This window comes from Notolepis coatsorum (assembly GCF_963971535.1).
Source record: "Notolepis coatsorum genome assembly, chromosome: 2".
Classification (NCBI taxonomy): Eukaryota; Metazoa; Chordata; class Actinopteri; order Aulopiformes; family Paralepididae; genus Notolepis; species Notolepis coatsorum.
Genome location: NC_140166.1, coordinates 74,072,704 through 74,093,315, shown reverse-complemented (window position 1 = coordinate 74,093,315; position 20,612 = coordinate 74,072,704). Strand labels below are relative to the sequence as shown.

General features: G+C 41.8%; 1 protein-coding gene across 1 annotated transcript; it reads right to left on the bottom strand.

The window, feature by feature from the left end:
- Positions 1–1,788: 1,788 nt before the first annotated feature.
- Positions 1,789–20,023, bottom strand: rab4a (RAB4a, member RAS oncogene family; the record flags this gene model as incomplete). The annotated part of the gene is made up of 7 exons (XM_084307645.1): positions 1,789–1,904; positions 4,504–4,599; positions 10,712–10,866; positions 11,352–11,414; positions 15,288–15,402; positions 18,502–18,582; positions 20,008–20,023. The coding sequence occupies 7 exons, from the start codon at positions 20,021–20,023 to the stop codon at positions 1,789–1,791; spliced, it is 642 nt and encodes a 213-aa protein (XP_084163771.1).
- Between the last annotated feature and the right edge of the window lie 589 nt (positions 20,024–20,612).

Sequence of the window (20,612 nt, the reverse complement as noted above, 5' to 3'; positions counted from 1 at the left end):
GTCTTGTGTATATGTATACGTGTCTTGTCTTGTGTGTATGTACATGTGTCTTGTCTTGTGTGTATGTGCATGTGTCTTGCCTTGTGTGTATGTACATGTGTCTTGTGTGTATGTATACGTGTCTTGCCTTGTGTGTATGTACATGTGTCTTGTCTTGTGTGCATGTACATGTGGCTTGCCTTGTGTGTATGTACATGTGTCTTGTCTTGTGTGTATGTGCATGTGTCTTGCCTTGTGTGTATGTACATGTGTCTTGCCTTGTGTGTATGTATATGTGTCTTGCCTTGTGTGTATGTATATGTGTCTTGCCTTGTGTGTATGTACATGTGTCTTGCCTTGTGTGTATGTATATGTGTCTTGCCTTGTGTGTATGTACATGTGTCTTGCCTTGTGTGTATGTACATGTGTCTTGTCTTGTGTGTATGTACATGTGTCTTGTGTGTATGTATACGTGTCTTGTCTTGTGTGCATGTACATGTGACTTGTCTTGTGTGTATGTACATGTGTCTTGCCTTGTGTGTATGTACATGTGTCTTGCCTTGTGTGTATGTACATGTGTCTTGTCTTGTGTGTATGTACATGTGTCTTGTGTGTATGTATACGTGTCTTGTCTTGTGTGCATGTACATGTGACTTGCCTTGTGTGTATGTACATGTGACTTGCCTTGTGTGTATGTATATGTGTCTTGTCTTGTGTGTATGTACATGTGGCTTGTCTTGTGTGTATGTGTCTTGTCTTGTGTGTATGTACATGTGTCTTGTCTTGTGTGTATGTGCATGTCTTGCCTTGTGTGTATGTACATGTGGCTTGTCTTGTGTGTATGTGTCTTGTCTTGTGTGTATGTACATGTGTCTTGTCTTGTGTGTATGTGCATGTCTTGCCTTGTGTGTATGTATATGTGTCTTGCCTTGTGTGTATGTACATGTGTCTTGCCTTGTGTGTATGTACATGTGTCTTGTCTTGTGTGTATGTACATGTGTCTTGTGTGTATGTACATGTGTCTTGTCTTGTGTGTATGTACATGTGTCTTGTCTTGTGTGTATGTACATGTGTCTTGCCTTGTGTGTATGTACATGTGTCTTGTCTTGTGTGTATGTACATGTGTCTTGCCTTGTGTGTATGTACATGTGTCTTGTCTTGTGTGTATGTACATGTGTCTTGTGTGTATGTACATGTGTCTTGTCTTGTGTGTATGTACATGTGTCTTGTCTTGTGTGTATGTACATGTGTCTTGCCTTGTGTGTATGTACATGTGTCTTGTCTTGTGTGTATGTGCATGTCTTGCCTTGTGTGTATGTATATGTGTCTTGCCTTGTGTGTATGTACATGTGTCTTGCCTTGTGTGTATGTACATGTGTCTTGTCTTGTGTGTATGTACATGTGTCTTGTGTGTATGTACATGTGTCTTGTCTTGTGTGTATGTACATGTGTCTTGTCTTGTGTGTATGTACATGTGTCTTGCCTTGTGTGTATGTACATGTGTCTTGTCTTGTGTGTATGTACATGTGTCTTGCCTTGTGTGTATGTACATGTGTCTTGTCTTGTGTGTATGTACATGTGTCTTGTGTGTATGTACATGTGTCTTGTCTTGTGTGTATGTACATGTGTCTTGTCTTGTGTGTATGTACATGTGTCTTGCCTTGTGTGTATGTACATGTGTCTTGTCTTGTGTGTATGTACATGTGTCTTGTGTGTATGTACATGTGTCTTGTCTTGTGTGTATGTACATGTGTCTTGTGTGTATGTACATGTATCTTGTCTTGTGTGTATGTATACCCTGGGCCTCCACTAGCAGCCACACTCCTGAGTGCCTTGAGGCTGAGCGCGGCGGGGAGATCGGAGCTGTCGCAACGCGGCGTCACCGTACTGGATACCTGAGCCCATCCTCTCCGGGTCCAGCTCTCCTAGAGAAACACAGAGAGTGGCTTGATTTCAACGTTTAAAAATCCTCTCAGGTCTCAAAGCTGCATTATGGAAGATTGCCACCCTGTGGCCGTGAGAGGTAACTTTGTCGTGTTTAAACATGGAGGATGAATGAAAACTGCCACAAAAGTAACAAAATCTAAAAAACTAAAATGACTTCATGCAAGGTAATTTGGGGAAGTATCTTGTCAACATGTGTTGTTCACATTTTATGCTCTAGAAATGAGACCGTAGCCTTTTACGGATTTTGAGGCACCGGTTGTATCTGAGCAGAAGAGCTTGTAGGGACACTTTCTGTGTTTCATGCATCATTATTGGTCCTTGTTCAGCGCAAATCGGCTCATCTCTGTGATTTAGATAGCTGAAGAAGTGCTATCTTTGGGTATTTTTGGAATGTTTTCTCAGAATTCTGTCTTGGAATTACATCGTTCAATAACGGCCAGCAGTCACTAGGAGATGGTGCACCTGAAAGGGTTAACTCCTGCTGGACCCTGTAGAGAACACTTTTTGAACCAGATTAAAAGTGCCTGTGAGGTGAAAAACTACTTTTATATAGATGTCCAGTGACAGATAAATTGACCAAAATAACTTATATTTGTATATAAAAATTCCATTCTTTACTACTGGAAAGTGGCCAAATAAATGATTAAATAAACAAAGTGACCAAATAAATTATTAAAACAAATCAAAATCTTCTGTTGATTATTACTTTTAACTAACGAATGACGCTTGTAGACTTGTTGTATAAAAGCAATATCGCACAGAAGGTTGTGCTGTTATACTGAATATCAGCACGGCTGTGGTTTGTATCTGCGGCCTTGTACCCATGACTGAATAGGATCGATTCACTTTAAATCCAATCAATTCAAAATTGAAAACAGAAATAGATGCTTACTTGTTGATGATAGAACATCCAACTTAAAAAGATGGACAGGTATGGTGTCAGAGGGGTCACATTTGAATGGCTTAAAAAGCTATATTAGTAATAGACAGCAATTGGTTCAAATAGGCCAGAACAAGTCAAGGTGCTTAAATATTACCTGTGTGATCAGTGTTAGGACCCAAATTGTTCATATTATACATTAAAGGGGAACTATCTTATAAATGGCCTTTTCCAGTGTTTAGCATTGTTTTCTAGAAATGTGGGGTTGTACCAACACTGTCTAGGTCTCAAATTCTCATTTTGGCGCATTCCTCCAGTTCAGCTTAGACAAGATCCTCCCTCACTAAACCAAGCCATTCTGAATTTAGCGGATCTGTGACGTGTGGGGGACAGGGCTCCAGACTAACATTTTTCAGAACCGTCCCGAAATACAGTTTTAACCATCCCAAAGTGAATGTAAACTGCATTAGTTTTGAACACCACACACGCTGATCAGCTGGATCGATATGAAATCATTGTAGGATCAAGGTGGAATTGACGTCAGATAGTCCTTTGAACCGGGTTATTCCAAAAAGAATATTCCAATTGTCTGATCACGATTTCCAGTATTTCTGGTCCCGGACATAATTTGGCACAACTGGATCGAGTGTGCTATGATGCGTTTCAAGTTGCTTGGGTGAAGCGTTAGACTTGCCTGGACCAAAATTCTCCGCCCGGAGGACATTAGATGTGACACACAGTCTGAAACAGGGTTTCAAAGGGTGGGTGATACTGCCACCTAGCAGGATCTGGCCGGTGCTGCACTTTTTGGGTCTTAGTATGGCTTTCAGCTGTAACATATAGGCTGTGAGTGTAATATTGATATTAAAATCGAATAAAAGAAAAAGAGATCTAAAAACGTAATATTACATTATTGGCACCCAACGGCTGGCGAGCAAACACGTAATATTACGTGATTGGCCGTGAATGATAAAGTAACACAAAATATAGTCCCTGGCAACATACAAAATCTTTTCATGGGCAGAGATGGGGGTTATAATCTAAGAGGGAAATTGAATTTAAAACAACCTATTGTCCGTACAACTCTCAAAAGCAAGTGCATCTCAGTTTGTGGGGTATCCATTTGGAATGGCCTTGATGTAGCAATAAAAACAAGTAATACTATTCAAATGTTTAAATGCAGATATAAACAAGTATAAGTTAGAGCTTGAAAATAACATGAACTAGTATTTTTGTAATTATTTATTTATATTTTGTTGTAGTGGATAGGTATATTATTTTTTGATGTTGATAAATAACTTATTACATAAATTAATATGATATTGTAAGGAAGGGGCAGGACCAGATAAGCTTTGCTTCTTTCTGTCCCTTCTCGAACAAAACCATTTGTCTTGAGCTATGTTGATTGTAGCTTCCATGTCTAGGAAGATATATTTAATTTTATTTGTATTTTATTTTATTTAGGTATTTTTTGTTATTAAAAATGTGTGTGTTTATGGTTGTTTGAGATAAATAAAGATCAAATCAAATCCATTGCCATTTATTTGTCAATATGTTAAACCTTTTCATGCCAAAGGTTTTTCCATTATTTGAATACTTAGGCTTATGGTTAGGGGTCCTACCTGCTACGTAGGGCTTATGGTTAGGGGTCCTACCTGCTACTTATGCTACGTAGGGATTATGGTTAGGGCTCCTACCTGACTCGATCTTATTGAGGATCTTTCTGGCGCACTGGACAAAGGCTTCTTCAACGTTCTCTCCTGTTAGAGCACTGGTCTCCAGGAACATCAGCTCTATAACACACACACACATACACAATTATAACCATCCTCATCATAATCATCACCATCATCTTGCACATGATAATAATAATAATTTAATCCTTAAAATGAACTACCAAATAAATCTGTTTTAAGATGAACATTGTTTCCAAAGCTGATCATCTAGTACACATTCAGTACTTTCAGGTGATGTAACACATTCACACTGTGATTTGGATTGACTTTACAACTGCAAATACATGGGCTGTCCAGACTTATATAGTTCTTCGTCTCAAGGGTTCAGTCATGTTTGTAGACACTGGAGTATGAGCATTATTATTATTATTATTATTATTATTATTATTATTATTATTATTATTATTATTATTATTATTATTATTATTATTATTATTATTATTATTATTATTATTATTATTATTATTATTTTCCATCTACAAATCAAATTTATCAAGGATGAATACACCCCACATTTACATGGTAAAATAGATTAGCTTATTTGTTTTAGTGTATTTAGGATCCCCATTAGTTGTTACCACAGTAACAACTACTCTTCCTGGGGTGCTCTCAAAATAACATAACACATTCAAACAAAATCATTGTACAATCAGAATAAAACAATACTTCCATGCCCATTGTACAAGCAACAACACCAAAACAAAGAATAATAATGACAGTAAAGATAGTAATTTGTCTGTCTAAATCAGACCTGGGCATTGTACGGCCCGCGGGATGATTCTGACCGGCCCGCGAAAGATTACATGATAATATTTTTTTTTTTTTTTTTTTTTTTTTTTTTACTTTTTTCTTTTCATGTCAACGTAACGTTCACACGCTTTTCATGTCAACGTTCACACGCTTATACTTATATATACGCTTACCTAGGATTTGACTTGATTCAACAACAACAAAGCAGTCGGGGCAAGCCGAAAACGGTGGAAAGTGTGGTTATTTGAAGTTTGGATTTCTTTTTTCACAACTGAGGTAGGTAGATAAAAATTTTAGAGACTAAAGTACAGAAAAAAGGTACCGTTGGGTACCGGTATCAATTCACAGGTACCGGTACCGTATCGGTTCAAATGTGAACGGTACCCATCCCTACTGAACACACAACTGCAGGGCAAGGGCATTATTTTTTGCTCATGAAATGCATAGCCATGTGAAAGCCTTCATGACAAAGTTGCAATTAATTTCAAGGCAACTAGGCAGCAACAATCTTAAATACATGAAAACCCTGAAAGAAGTCAAACCATCAGCTGATCACCGGCACAGGTACTCATCCATGTTGGGAGCACTGCATGATGAATTTTCAAGGCGTTTTCAAGATTTCAAAAAGGTTGAGGATGAAATGCAGCTGGTTTCCTCTCCCTTTACCTGCAGTGTTGATAGTGCACCCACTGATGTTCAGCTTGAACTCATTGACCTGCAGTCTGATTCACTTGAAAGAGCACTTTAAGTCAGCATCACTGCTAGAGTTCTACTCTGCTCTCAAGGAGGAGAACTTTCCAAACATGAGGAGACATGTTCAGAAAAGTTAAAAAGGCTACTGGGACACTTTTCTTTACACAGTTCAGTGACATGTCTTGTTTATTTTGGCTATAAGATGATGTGATGTCTTTAGAAAGCTAAGAAAATCCTTGTTTCAATAGTATATGAAACTCAAAATAATAACTTTATTTGTATAGCACTTTTTCATACATGCCCTTTGTTATTAATGTTTCACATTTTGTTTATCATTTTGGAAATAAATTCTATTTGAATAAATTATATTTTTGAAAGCTAACCTCACCTTTTAATTGCCAAATAATAACATATACTCTTACCAGGGGTCAAAACAATGCCATTTACTGCTTTTTATATAGAAATTAAATTTATATTATGCATAATTGAGTTTGGAACATATTTTCAGTTGCTCATTCGGCCCCCCGGGAAAAATAATTGCCCACCCCTGGTCTAAATGAATGAAGCTCGACAGAAGTGGAGAGGTCACAGAGGTCCCAAATCTCCCCTACCACCACAACACAAATGCCCTAATTTGGATAAAAAAAAAGATAAATAAAGTATATCATAAAATGATTTATTTTTGTAAAATCGCTGTTCTCAATTTCTTTTTGAAACTTGTCTTACTGGTAATATGTGTTAGATGTAATGGCAGTTTGTTCCAGTTTGACATAGCTCTAACAACCATTACAGTTTTCTTGAATTAATTTGTTTTGGGTAGTGGAAGCGTGAATCTTTCCATAGCTGCATGTCTGGTATTATAAACATGTTGATCTTTTGTATGTATCATCTGTGTATATAAACATATAGGCATTCTCAGTGTAAAGCTTATGATGTATCCATCTATCTGTCTACTACATCATTGGCCCAATGATTCTGCATTGGTCAGGCGCCAACATGCATACAAATTAGGGCTGCCCTCTTCTCTTACCCCTGAAAGAGATCACAAGTGGGTTCAGAATGGCAGGACGCAAGATGAACATGTTGGCGCTAGAGCAAACACACCGAGCACAGGGTTGTTGAATGTGTTCTGGAGCAGACACACTAAGCACTAAAGTGGAGAGCACAGACTCTTGTGCTGTGCTTGCTATGGATATGGGGGCGACAGTGGCTCGGGAGGTAGAGCAGTCGTCTGGCAATCCGGAGGTTCCCGGTTCGATTCCCGCTCGGCAGCGTGTCGATGTGTCCTTGAGCAAGACACTTAACCCCTAATTGCTCCCGATGAGCAGGTTGGCACCTTGCATGGTTGCCTCCGCCGTCGGTGTGTGAATGTGTGAGTGAATGGGTCAAACGTGAGGAACAAATTGTAAAGCGCTTTGGATAAAAGCGCTATATAAAAAAGCAGCCATTTACCATTTACCATGAAAGCTATGACGCTGGAAGTTTGCAGGTTGAGAGATTCAGATGTGAGAGAGCGATTCTGTGGGTGAGCCCTAAACCCCCCCCCCCCCAGTTCAGCACAAGAATGAGTAGAATAGTGACACCAGTGAACAAGTTGATTCAAAATATGACACGTGTATCCATAAACAGACCAGTCAGTGGTTTTGTCAGATCTTTCATTTAGTAAGAAGTATACATGATAGTTGCATTAGCAGAATATACATGAAAGTTAATGTGAGAGTAGCCGTCATTCAAGTTTCAGTAGTAGGTGGTGTTTAGGGCACCCCTTAACACATTGAGTGCCAGCAGGGGGCGCCAGAATTAGGGCTTGAATGCCAGCCTTTTTGGGCTGATTTTCCGATATTTCATGATTTTCGTGGAGCTATTTCTATATTCTATATTATGGCTATGTGTCTAATACGCACGTCGCTTATTAATGACTTGCTTGCAGTCAACATGTATGAAACGGATTGTTTTTTCATCTGTACATTTCCGTTTTATACCGTTTTGAAAAACTGACGTTTTTGGAAATTTCCAGAAAAAAATTAAGATTCTGTGATAATCGCCCTTTAGTGGAATACACAAAACACGTTGTCATTTTTCGGCCTATTTATGAATAGTTTTCAAATAAACGCTAGATTATCGATAGTATATGTGTACTTATGCACGCTAGAGAAGTGGGCTGAAAAATCGATTATCTATTTCCTGGTCAGCGCACACACACACATAGGGGACACGTTGTGATCCGCTGTGAAAAAAACTCTGATTATCCCAAGACTGGTAACATAGATTCCTTACCTCACATCAGATGTTCTGCAAAAAGATTATTCCAATTCCTGATCGCCATTCCAAATATCGATCGTGTTTATTGATCCAACGCTGGGTACTCGAAACACATATTCCACGCTGTTCTGAGGGTCCACAATGAATCCGATCGGCTCGGGTTACATGCCTGAGAACTAAATTGTGGATTCCGGATTTTTCTTTTCTCATGCATTTTCATTCAGTCCAATCCAATGGGTGCATTACCATCTGGGAGACGATAGGGGGCGGTATTTTCCCTGTTCGAGCTCAGAGACAGTCCCAATGATAACGTGAGGCTAGAATGATGAAAAATGAATGGATATCGCTAATAAAAAGCAATAACGATTAAATAACAAGATTTCTCAGCATTAGAGGGGTTGACCAACTTTCTTGTGTTACTTTCCCTGTGGGTTGGGAAACATATATGTTGCATAGTAAGATGTTGCATCTTGAGATGAATGACATTTTTTTTTTTTTTTTTTATTCACTTTTTCTCCCATTTTTTCTATATTTTCTCCCATCCCAATTTCGTATCATCCAATTCAACCCTCCCCTGTCACGGACGCTGTTTCTTGCCTCCCACAAGCCGGCTGCAATGTGGACTAAGTCATACATAGCACAAGTCCCCTCCGGTACTTAATAATAATAATAATAATAATAATAATAATAATAATAATAATAATAATAATAATAATAATAATAATAATAATAATAATAATAATGCAATAATGCGGTACTTGAGGTAACAGCAGTCGCATCTTTTCACCTGCGCAGCTCGATCTCTCAGTGGCGAGGAGTAACGCGTGGGAGGCTCACGCTGCCCCCGACACTTCCTGATTCTACTGCGCAGGCGCACCAACCGACCTGTAGGAGTCGCTGTCCACAATGCCCGATCCCCACCCATCAGTTTCCCACCCCCTAATACGGCCAATGTGTATTAGTACGGACGACCAGCTAAACTGAAAGCAAATGTGGAGCGCTGGGCTCGAACTGACGAGCCCAGCGTCTCCAGCATTTCGTGGTGAGCGCCTTGCCCACTACGCCACGTAGCCGCCCATAAGATGAATGACATTTTATGGTGAAGTGATGACTCTAAGTGATGACTTACTTACCTTACTTAAGTTTTGAGAAATTCAGAGGGGAGTATGTAGCTGAGTTAATATTTGTAATTAAATGTGAGATGTGTCGATTAAATGGACTATTTGATTCATCCACAAAATGATCACGGAAAGATCACTACACTAAGAATTTCATTAGTGGAGGACAGCCCTGTCTGGAACACAGCCCCCTCAGCGTACCGTTCTCCTGTGCCCTGACTTCTGGAACACAGCCCCCTCAGCGTACCGTTCTCCTGTGCCCTGTCTGGAACACAGCCCCCTCACCGTACCGTTCTCCTGTACCCTGTCTGGAACACAGCCCCCTCAGCGTACCGTTCTCCTGTGCCCTGACTGGAACACAGCCCCCTCAGCGTACCGTTCTCCTGTGCCCTGACTGGAACACAGCCCCCTCAGCGTACCGTTCTCCTGTGCCCTGTCTGGAACACAGCCCCCTCAGCGTACCGTTCTCCTGTGCCCTGACTTCTGGAACATAGCCCCCTCAGCGTACCGTTCTCCTGTGCCCTGTCTGGAACACAGCCCCCTCACCGTACCGTTCTCCTGTGCCCTGTCTGGAACACAGCCCCCTCAGCGTACCGTTCTCCTGTGCCCTGACTGGAACACAGCCCCCTCAGCGTACCGTTCTCCTGTGCCCTGACTGGAACACAGCCCCCTCAGCGTACCGTTCTCCTGTGCCCTGACGTTTGGAACACAGCCCCCTCAGCGTACCGTTCTCCTGTGCCCTGCCTGGAACACAGCCCCCTCAGCGTACCGTTCTCCTGTGCCCTGTCTGGAACACAGCCCCCTCAGCGTACCGTTCTCCTGTGCCCTGACGTCTGGAACACAGCCCCCTCAGCGTACCGTTCTCCTGTGCCCTGACTGGAACACAGCCCCCTCAGCGTACCGTTCTCATGTGCCCTGACGTTTGGAACACAGCCCCCTCAGCGTACCGTTCTCCTGTGCCCTGTCTGGAACACAGCCCCCTCAGCGTACCGTTCTCCTGTGCCCTGACTGGAACACAGCCCCCTCAGCGTACCGTTCTCCTGTGCCCTGTCTGGAACACAGCCTCCTCAGTGTACCGTTCTCCTGTGCCCTGACGTCTGGAACACAGCCCCCTCAGCGTACCGTTCTCCTGTGCCCTGTCTGGAACACAGCCCCCTCAGCGTACCGTTCTCCTGTGCCCTGCCTGGAACACAGCCCCCTCAGCGTACCGTTCTCCTGTGCCCTGACGTCTGGAACACAGCCCCCTCAGCGTACCGTTCTCCTGTGCCCTGACGTTTGGAACACAGCCCCCTCAGTGTACCGTTCTCCTGTGCCCTGACGTTTGGAACACAGCCCCCTCAGCGTACCGTTCTCCTGTGCAAAGCGCGAAGCCTCCAGAAACGTGACTTCTCGGTCTGCGTCCAGGTCCTTCTTGTTTCCGCACAGGATGATGACGATGTTCTGACTAGCCAACATCCGCGCGTCACTCAGCCACGTGGTCAATGCATTGTACGTCTCACGACTGGGAGGGTGAGAGAGAGAGGAGAGAGAGAGAGAGAGAGAGAGAGAGAGAGAGAGAGAGAGAGAGAGAGAGAGAGAGAGAGGACAGGGGATAGCGAAGGGAGGAGAGGTAGGAAAGAAGAAAAGTCATCGTGAACGAGGTTCAGAAGCACCAGGACTTGCTGCCTTGTATTACACTTGTTTGAATGGGTAAAGAACAAAGGCTACTTGACTCAGCATGCAATACTAATGGAAAAATGTCAAGCATTAGCCAAGTCATTTAAAAAACTGAGGATAATAAATCCAGAGACCCCATTTTATTCTATTATCTGGCATTATACCAATTGATTCCAACCGGAATCTTGTCAAACAGAGTTGTGTTGTTCTAGGCATTGACTCAAATGCAGCGGGGGATAGCTGCAGCCAATTCCAGTGCTCAGATAATCACAAGTTGCTTTTTCCTGGTCCAATTGGTGCGATTTTTGGTCCTTGAGTTGTGTGACTTACCTGGTGATGTCATACACCAGCAAGGCACCTGCTGCTCCCCTGTAGTAGCTCCTCGTCACAGACCTAACAAACACGCAGGAAGACAAAGAGCAAGAAGACATATTTGATCTACAGTATGTATCAATTGTCATCCACTGAAGGTGTAACATATACAATGCATTGCTATATGTATGTGGATATCTAACAGCACAGATCTGTACAAAACGATAATCAATAGTAATGTTTTAACTTTTAAACGTTATTAACACAGGACTGAGACTGTGGGTATCAGCTGCCATTGGCTGACTATTTCAGTCGGAATTGTCCTCTCCTTCCGCTAATATACGACACTATTTTGCAAGGACACCGTTACTGCATCCTGGCCTTAGTGCCGCCCAGGATGATTGTGATTGGTTTAAAGAAATACAAAACAAGCCAGAGCGTTTCTTCCCCTATAACGTAATGATAATGATAATCAGCCAAACCTCTCTCCGGTATGAGGTATGGCTACGCAAGACTAACATGATTGAACCTTATACCGGCAGCCATCAGGCTCTACAACAAAGGGCTTGGACGGCTGGATCTGCTGCCAGAACTATCAGAACTCGGGACTTGAGAACTAGAGACTCACATCACCGTACTGACTATCTTGTATTTTGCACTAGAGACTCATATCACTGGACTCTCATCACTGGACTATCTTGTGTTTGTACTTATTTTTTTATATTATATTGGATTTGGACTGTATAGGACTGTGAAGCTATGCATCCCCCACCCTGTATCCCCCCCCCCCCCCCCATGTTGCTTTGACACCCGAATTTCCCCAAGGGGATTAATAAAGGATCATCTTATCTTATCTTAAAATATCGATTTAAAGGGGACATACAGGTGCAGCTCGATAAATTAGAATATCGTGGAAAAGTTATTTTATTTCAGTAATTCAATTCAAAAAGCGAAACTCTCGTAGATTATAGATTCATTACACACAAAGTGAAATATTTCAAGCCTTTATTTGTTTTAATTTTGATGATTATGTCTTACAGCTCATGAAAGCCCAAAATTCTGTATCACCAATAAAAAATAAAAAATAGATGTATTTTTCTTTTGTATATAGAAATGTCGGCCTTCTGAAAAGTATGTTCACTCAGTACTTGGTTGGGGCTCCTTTTACACAAATGACTGCATCAATACAGCTAAATATATAGACTTTTCCCACGATATTCAAATTTATTGAGCTGCACCTGTATTATGGAAAATGTATTTTGCCGGGCGGCTAAGTGGCGCAGTGGGCAAGGCGCTCGCCACTAATGCAGGAGATGCTGGGTTCGAGCCCAGCTCTCTGCATTGCTACCAGCTTGGCTGGTCGTTCATACTAACACAATTGGCAGTGTTAGGGGTGGGAAGCTGGTGGGTGGGGATCGGACGTTGTGGACAGCGACTCCTACAGGTCGGTTGGTGCGCCTGCACAGCAGAATCAGTAAGCGACGGGGGCGGCGTGTCCCTCCCACGCAGACTCTCGCCGCTGAGAGATCGCGCTGTGCAGGTGAAAAGATGCGACAGCTGCCTCCTCGAGTACCGGAGGGGACACGTGATGCAAGGCATGGTCCACATTGCAGCCGGCCTGTGGGAGGCATGGCCTAACAGCGTTCGAGACAGGGGAGGGTAGAATTGGACGATACGAAATTGGGATGGGAGAAAAAGTAGATACAAAAAAAAGAAAATGTATTTTGCCTAGTCTTTGTATGGATTTGGCAGTCTGAAATGTTATTTAGGCGCTGGCTAGGGTTTGAAGTCTAAAGATTAACCAGCCTAAACAAGCTAACTGCCTAACTAATGTACTTTACTCCTGGGTGTGTGGTAGCGAGGCAGGGAAGGTATAAAGTGGTATAAATGCAGACTTGGATTGAAGTACTCAAGCGTGAAACAGACGAGGAAAGGTTTGTGGAGCATTTTTTTTTTTTATATATATAATTGTTTTTAATTATTCTAATTATTCCACTGACATTGGATGTTCAAATTTTAAGAATTTGAGTTCTGCATGAAGTATCAGTCCCTATAAGACAAGGTATTGCGATTTTTCATCTACATAATTTCATGGTGTGTATGCATTCCAAAACTTGATTAACATTTTGGCAGCTAACGTTAGCAATAATAACAGCAAAAGAGGATACGACGCTTTGCACCATTTGGTAGATTAGGAGGACTGAGTGACATCGTCAATAGGGGAAGCCGTACCAAATTCACCGTATTCACTTTGCCGCCATATTGGTCAAGTTTGATGCAATGTGAGGTACGGATGAGGAAGTGACCATTCACTTCAATGTTAAAACTTAAAGCTATAAAAAAAACACTTCAAGAACCAAAGTAGTCAAAACAACAGGCATTACTATTATAAACTCATGTTTACCGGACTCTGATTGTTTTTCACAGCTGTAGTTTTCGTGTTTTGAAATACATGGAAGTGAATTAGTCATCAGCTCATTGAAATGTGTTCATAGTGATCTACGAAAACAAAGATGGCGGCGAGGTGAATAAGGTGAATACAATCCCCCATTACAGACACATCTCACCTTGAGGATAATTACAATGTATGGATAACTCTCATTATCCTTTATTTCTTTTTTTTTATGTTCATCCTAATAAACCTTTTTCACAGCACACATTTTGACATGTCATAGCTAGATAAACACAGCTTTAACTAATAACATTGGACCTCATTCACAAACATTTTCTTAAGTGTCTTCATAAATATCTTCTTAAGAACTTTGTAAGAACAAATGTAACCCTTTTTATCCCCTATTTTCTAGGATGGGTTTACTCAGGATGTACTGTTTGAATGGACAGCGACCTCTGAAGGGGACCAGGTGCTCATCCACAGTCACATCAGTGCCTGGATCAACGGCGGGAGAGACGCCCACTTGACGTCTCGAATGGGAGCAAGTGTGTCCCGTGCACAGCGATCTTCTCTTGTGTCTTTATCATCCAATCGAATCACTCTTGAGATTTTATGAAACATCACTTTCACGAGTGTCACAGTAGCACGGAAAATTGCCCTACCAGACTTTGCACACCATAAATTTGCTGTAGCTTCTTTACTGGATCGGTACACGCCAGCAAGAATCAACATACCATTCGATCCATCATCATGTTGATAATTTTCTTCCACTTCATACCCTTCTTCCATTTCTGCAGTGGGGCTTCTTCAGAGGAAGAAGTAGCATGTGGTCTGTATGTTGGGGCTTCTTCAGAGGAAGAAGTAGCATGTGGTCTGTATGTTGGGGCTTCTTCAGAGGAAGAAGTAGCATGTGGTCTGTATGTTGGGGCTTCTTCAGAGGATGAAGTAGCATGTGGTCTGTATGTTGGGGCTTCTTCAGAGGAAGACGTAGCATGTGGTCTGTATGTTGGGGCTTCTTCAGAGGAAGACGTAGCATGTGGTCTGTATGTTGGGGCTTCTTCAGAGGATGAAGTAGCATGTGGTCTGTATGTTGGGGCTTCTTCAGAGAATGAAGTAGCATGTGGTCTGTATGTTGGGGCTTCTTCAGAGGAAGACGTAGCATGTGGTCTGTATGTTGGGGCTTCTTCAGAGAATGAAGTAGCATGTGGTCTGTATGTTGGGGCTTCTTCAGAGGAAGACGTAGCATGTGGTCTGTATGTTGGGGCTTCTTCAGAGGATGAAGTAGCATGTGGTCTGTATGTTGGGGCTTCTTCTATTTTAGAATGTATATACAATATACATATCAGAATGTATATCCCGGAGCGTATTTTATTCTTTATTCTTATTCTTATTTGTGACTTTTGTTTTTGGCTACCTAAATGTTTACTGTATGTAAACTATCTGTATCTGTAGTGCTGAATATCCCTCGGGATAAATGAAGTATTTATATTCTATTCTATTCCTAGCAGGTACTATAGTGTGTACCTGAACCTCTCATTCCTAGCAGGTACTATAGTGTGTACCTGAACCTCTCCTGTCCTGCAGTGTCCCAGATCTGTAGCTTCACCATCTTGTTGACCACGCTGATGATTTTAGAGCCAAACTCCACCCCAATGGTGTGGTTGGACTCGTCCTTAACTGGAAAACAAAACACAACACACAACATTCAACAAGCAGTAGTCCTAACCTTGACCTTAACCCAACACTATGAAACACTCATTAACACTCACTAACATTGGGTCTCATTCTCCAACATTTTCAAAGGGCTTCTCTTAGGGCAACCATCTTGGAACCGACTGAGACAGAATCGACGACAAGTTCACTCCGATTCCCCAACGCGTGGGGAAGATGTCTTTAGTGGCTCAAACGATCACAGCTGGGATGCCGGCGATGAGGAATGTCACTATGAACGCGCATTCCCGTCTAGGCCATTTGCATACAAGACACGCCCCCGAGAACTCCTTATAAGCCAGGCTCTGTGACGTTTGCAAATGAAATCGCAAAAAGTCGAGAGGTTAGACACACCTGTCCAGCTCATTAAATGCAATTGATGCGATGCAGCCGTGTAAAAATGGTGGCGGAAGCGCTTTGCGACCGATCAAAATGAGATTAGATTAATGTATTGTCATCATATATACAGGCTACTTACTACCTGCCGTAGCGTGCGCGCGCGCACACACACACACAGACACACACACGCTCGCAGTACTGTATAGTCTACGTGCGTAATGAATGAATGCAGTAGGCTTATATTATTCTAATGACTTGTTTTATTAGGAAATCACAGATACTGCGCTGCCTATAGTAGTACAGTCCACCAGTCCGCTGCCCGACTCTGGCAGCCTTAATATGTGTACTGTACTTACTGTACATATAGGGCAGAGCATATACCCTAGGTAAGTGTTACATTTTGTTTTTTAAAGTGCAAAATACAAAAACGCCAGAGCACATTCACATGCACAAAGTTTATGATGGTACACATTTTGACCAAGGACCTTTCAATGACCATAACAATAATGTTTTTCTGTCCAATAGAGTAAAGTAACTGTCATCATGGACATCATTTGGAAATTAGGCGGCACGGTGGTGTAGTGGTAACACTGTCGCCTCACAGCTAGAAGGTCATGGCTTCGATTCCCACTTGGGGACCAGGCTGCCGTGTTGCCAGTTACCCAGGTGGGGTATCTTTCCCGGGCCTTTCTGTGTGGAGTTTGCATGTTCTCCCCGTGCTCGCAAGGGTTTCCCCTCCCAATAAGATACACCCAATGGAAAAACATGCACAACAGATCGCTAACGCTGTCGCGTCCCTGACGAAGACGGACAGGAGCACTTGGATTGGTACCCGGGCTCGCCACTCGCCGCAGCCCTTGTCTGCTCCTGGCTGCCCTTGGGGGGAAGGACGACGGGATTGGAGGTGCAGAGAACATTTCGTCAGCGACTCAGTGCATGTGTGTGTTCCTGTGGGTCGCCTGCATGTGTGTGTGTGTGTTAATCTGATGACAAATAAAGACTTATACTTATATGCTAGACAGATTGTGAGAATGCAAAGAAAAATGTTTCCTTCACCAGAGTACCATGAGATGCACTAAAGTTGCCAGGGGTGTAGCAAGAAATTATGGGCCCTGTGCATATGGTGTGTCTTTGCTGTTATTACCACACCTTGAAAATTGCCAAATGTTTTCAATTAAACATTTAAGCCTTAATAGGGAGGTGTAGTCTGACGTCACTTTCGTTTCCCTCGCAGTCCACCCGTATAGGGATTTATCATTGGGAAAATGTATTATCGGCTATTCTGACTCATGAACATTGGCAAGCTTTCCATTTTTGCACAAACTGAGTTCCCTTCTATCCCTAACATTATTGTTTAAGCATTTTTGGTTGAAATTAAATTATACGTAATTATTTTACGATGAATTGCGATTTGTTTCATGTTGAGCAATAGATTGTGGATGAATACACACAGAAAGGTACACCATGCCAATGTTCATGCTTTATTAGTTTTAAACGAGACAATTTAGAAATGTGTCCATTGGAAATACATTGCAATTTCAAGCGAGGTGGACCGGCCAGAAAAACAATGATGTAACCACTACACCTCCCTATAGCTTGCACAGGAAAATCCACTTTAAAAAAGAAAAATGTGTTCAGACCCTCTGAGGGCCCTCACCAAGCTTGGGGCCCTGCATAGTCAGTTGCACCATTCCTCCCATTTTTACACCCCTGAAAGTTGCCACAGTATTGCACAATGTCAGATGTAGACACAGACACACACAATACGTGTACAGTTGCCCACTGCACATAGCCCAGGGCCTAACTGCAGCTAATCATTTGGATTAAAGGATTACGAGACTGAGCGTTGTTTCTGAGCCGTGTAGTCTGAAAGAGGGGAACCTGAACCTTCTGTTTGAGAACATGAACTGGTATCCCTTCTGCAATACATGGAGGGGTTAGGGGATTTCACCTTCATTAGTATCCTCTTTAAAAGGTTCACCATGTAGGGAGATAAATAATAACTCAGATGAGTCAAATACAAATAAAAGCGTTGTCCATCTTCATAACTGAATAGACAAACTATCCTCAGAGGAAAATTGGGTCCTTGGAACAATGTTTAAAGCTAGAAAGATACCTGGAAAGATAATGTTTTGTTGTTGCTGTTAATTACAATGGCAGGGCCCACAATATTGTTTATTAACATGTTATTTACTGTACTATTATGGGGGCGACAGTCGTCTGGTAATCAGGAGGTTCCCAGTTCGATTCCCGCTCCTCCCGGGCAACGTGTCAAAATGTCCTTGAGCATGACACTTAACCCCTAATTGATCCTGATGTGCAGGTCAGCACCTTGCATGGTTGCCTCCGCCGTCGGTGTGTGAATGTGTGAGTGAATGGGTAAAATGTGAGGAACAAATTGTAAAGCGCTTTGGATAAAAGCGCTATATAAATGCAGCCATTTACTATTTACTACTACTAAGAAGTAGGCCTCTCTTCTAGGCTTATGTTTGTTTCAGTGCCTGAAAATTATTTTGTTTCGATTTATAATGACATAAATAGAATCATTCTAAGACGTTTGTGCAAATATGTTTTGTGAAATAATTGCAGCCTCTGTAAACAAAACAGCATAGTGCAACTTCCAGTGGGCATGTTCTTGGCTCGTACTAAATTCACTACCAATAGATAAACTATGGCAATGTGATATACGTGTAGCAATACAACACACTGTTGATAGTCCAGACTTACATCTCTTCTCTATGAACTGGTGCAGCAGACATGACTTGCCTGTCCCAGCATTTCCTATCACCAGGAACTTGAACAGGAAATCTGGGGACAAAACACACAAGTCTTGAAGAGGGCATTCAGCTCCCGTAGGCTACCTTTATAAATACATAACAGAACATAATGGAGGGCATTCACCTAAGAGCTCGCATAGGCTACCTTTATAACTACATAACAGCACATAATGGAGGACATTCACCTAAGAGCTCCGGTAGGCTACATACCTTTATAACTACATAATAGAACATAATGGAGGACATTCACCTAAGAGCTCCCGTAGCCTACCTTTATAACTACATAATAGAACATAATGGAGGACATTCACCTAGGAGCTCCCTTAGACTACATATTAACTACTTTATAAATCAATTAATAAAATCAAATTTATTTGTAAGGCCCGACAACACACGTTAATGTCTCCATGGGGCCGGACACGTCTTCTTTAAACAAGTCAAGAAGAAACATCACAATAAATCAAGAACAAAACAAAAACACCATGAAGTCCAAATAAATTTAAATAAATAAATGAATTAATTTTACAACTACAGAACAGAATACCTAAGAGCTCCCTTAGACTATAGTATATAACTTTATAGAACCAAACATAATGCACAATACTTACACAATAGCAACAACTAAAATATACTGAATGTTATGCATACAATGCACTTAGTACAACAAACATAAACATTAGCCATCCTCATCCTCATCCTCACTTTTAGGCTGAAGTTTTTAAAAAACAGGATTCAGTGCAGACTTGGTTAACTCCTACTGTAAAGTAAAATTATTAATCTCCTGGGGCACCCTATTGGAATCCTTCAATCTCCACTTTGACAAGAACCATCACACACACATACACCCTGTCAGCCAAACCATAATACTCATCATCGTCGTTATCTACCACCCAGCATGAATGAATTAATGAATTAATGAAAACTGTATTTAACAGATTGCAGAATGGGTACAATACAGTACGGCTCAATACACACAATTGTTAAGGGGATGCAGACCAGAGAAAGACGTTTGTCTTGTTTACATCAGGGTCCCCCATTTTCAATTCATAGAGATGAGCATCCTCTCCTCATCTCCAGCATCCACATAAGATCTTCTTCCTCCTCCACATCAAGACAATTCCCAGGACACACTCCCTATATCCAGTCTAGCTAGATTGTTAACTTCGCCTCTGTATATTTTCCATGCCAGCAAAACAAGCAGTATAATACTAGGAGATTCGCATAAGGCTAATTATGTTGCATTAGCTGGATAATGTTCTGTTGACATCGCATTTTTCTTAACTGCCCCCCGCCCCCGGGCTAGTTGCACCACAGTCGGGACTATAGCTTAGCCTGTCAGCTGTTTGTTTACAATGGGAAAGGCATAGCATTCAATACACCTGCAACATAACAACCACCCTATCCACTCGGTAACTGATGAGACGATGGTCTGTCAAATTGGTCTCCCCGGCCCTACCATATGTCTCCGACATGGCCAGGGTGGCGTTATGATGACAGCAGAGCCCTCTTCCTTGTCTCGGCCCAGGTCCAGGATAGAGGGAGATGGGAGGAAAAGAGAGGCGGCTGTGGGATTGATGGATGATGAGCTAGAGAGTAAAAATCCCCCGATGATGTCCGCGGATTGTAGAGGGTTTTCCCTTCCGACTTCCCGTATATACGTTCTCGTTTCAAAATAAAAGCCCTCTGCAAAAGGGGACTATAAACAAAACCAGAATAAAATAAAATGCAGTGTTCATTTGTTTAAGGTAGCAGACAGTACTGTCTATCTGTATGTCGTGTGTGTGTCATATGTTATGATGAATTGAAAATGTCTGATGTAAACAAGACAAAAGTATTTTTCTGGTCTGCATCCCCTTAACAATTGTTTGTATTGCGCCGTACTGTATTGTACCCATTCTGCAATCTGTTAATAACGTTTTCAATCAATCAATCAATCAATCAATCAATCAATCAATCAATCAATCAATCAATCAATCAATCAATCAATCAATCATGTATCATTTTAGGAGATTGCCAATGTCCACAAGGTAATTGAAATTTAATGAGAGGAGACTTCAAAGA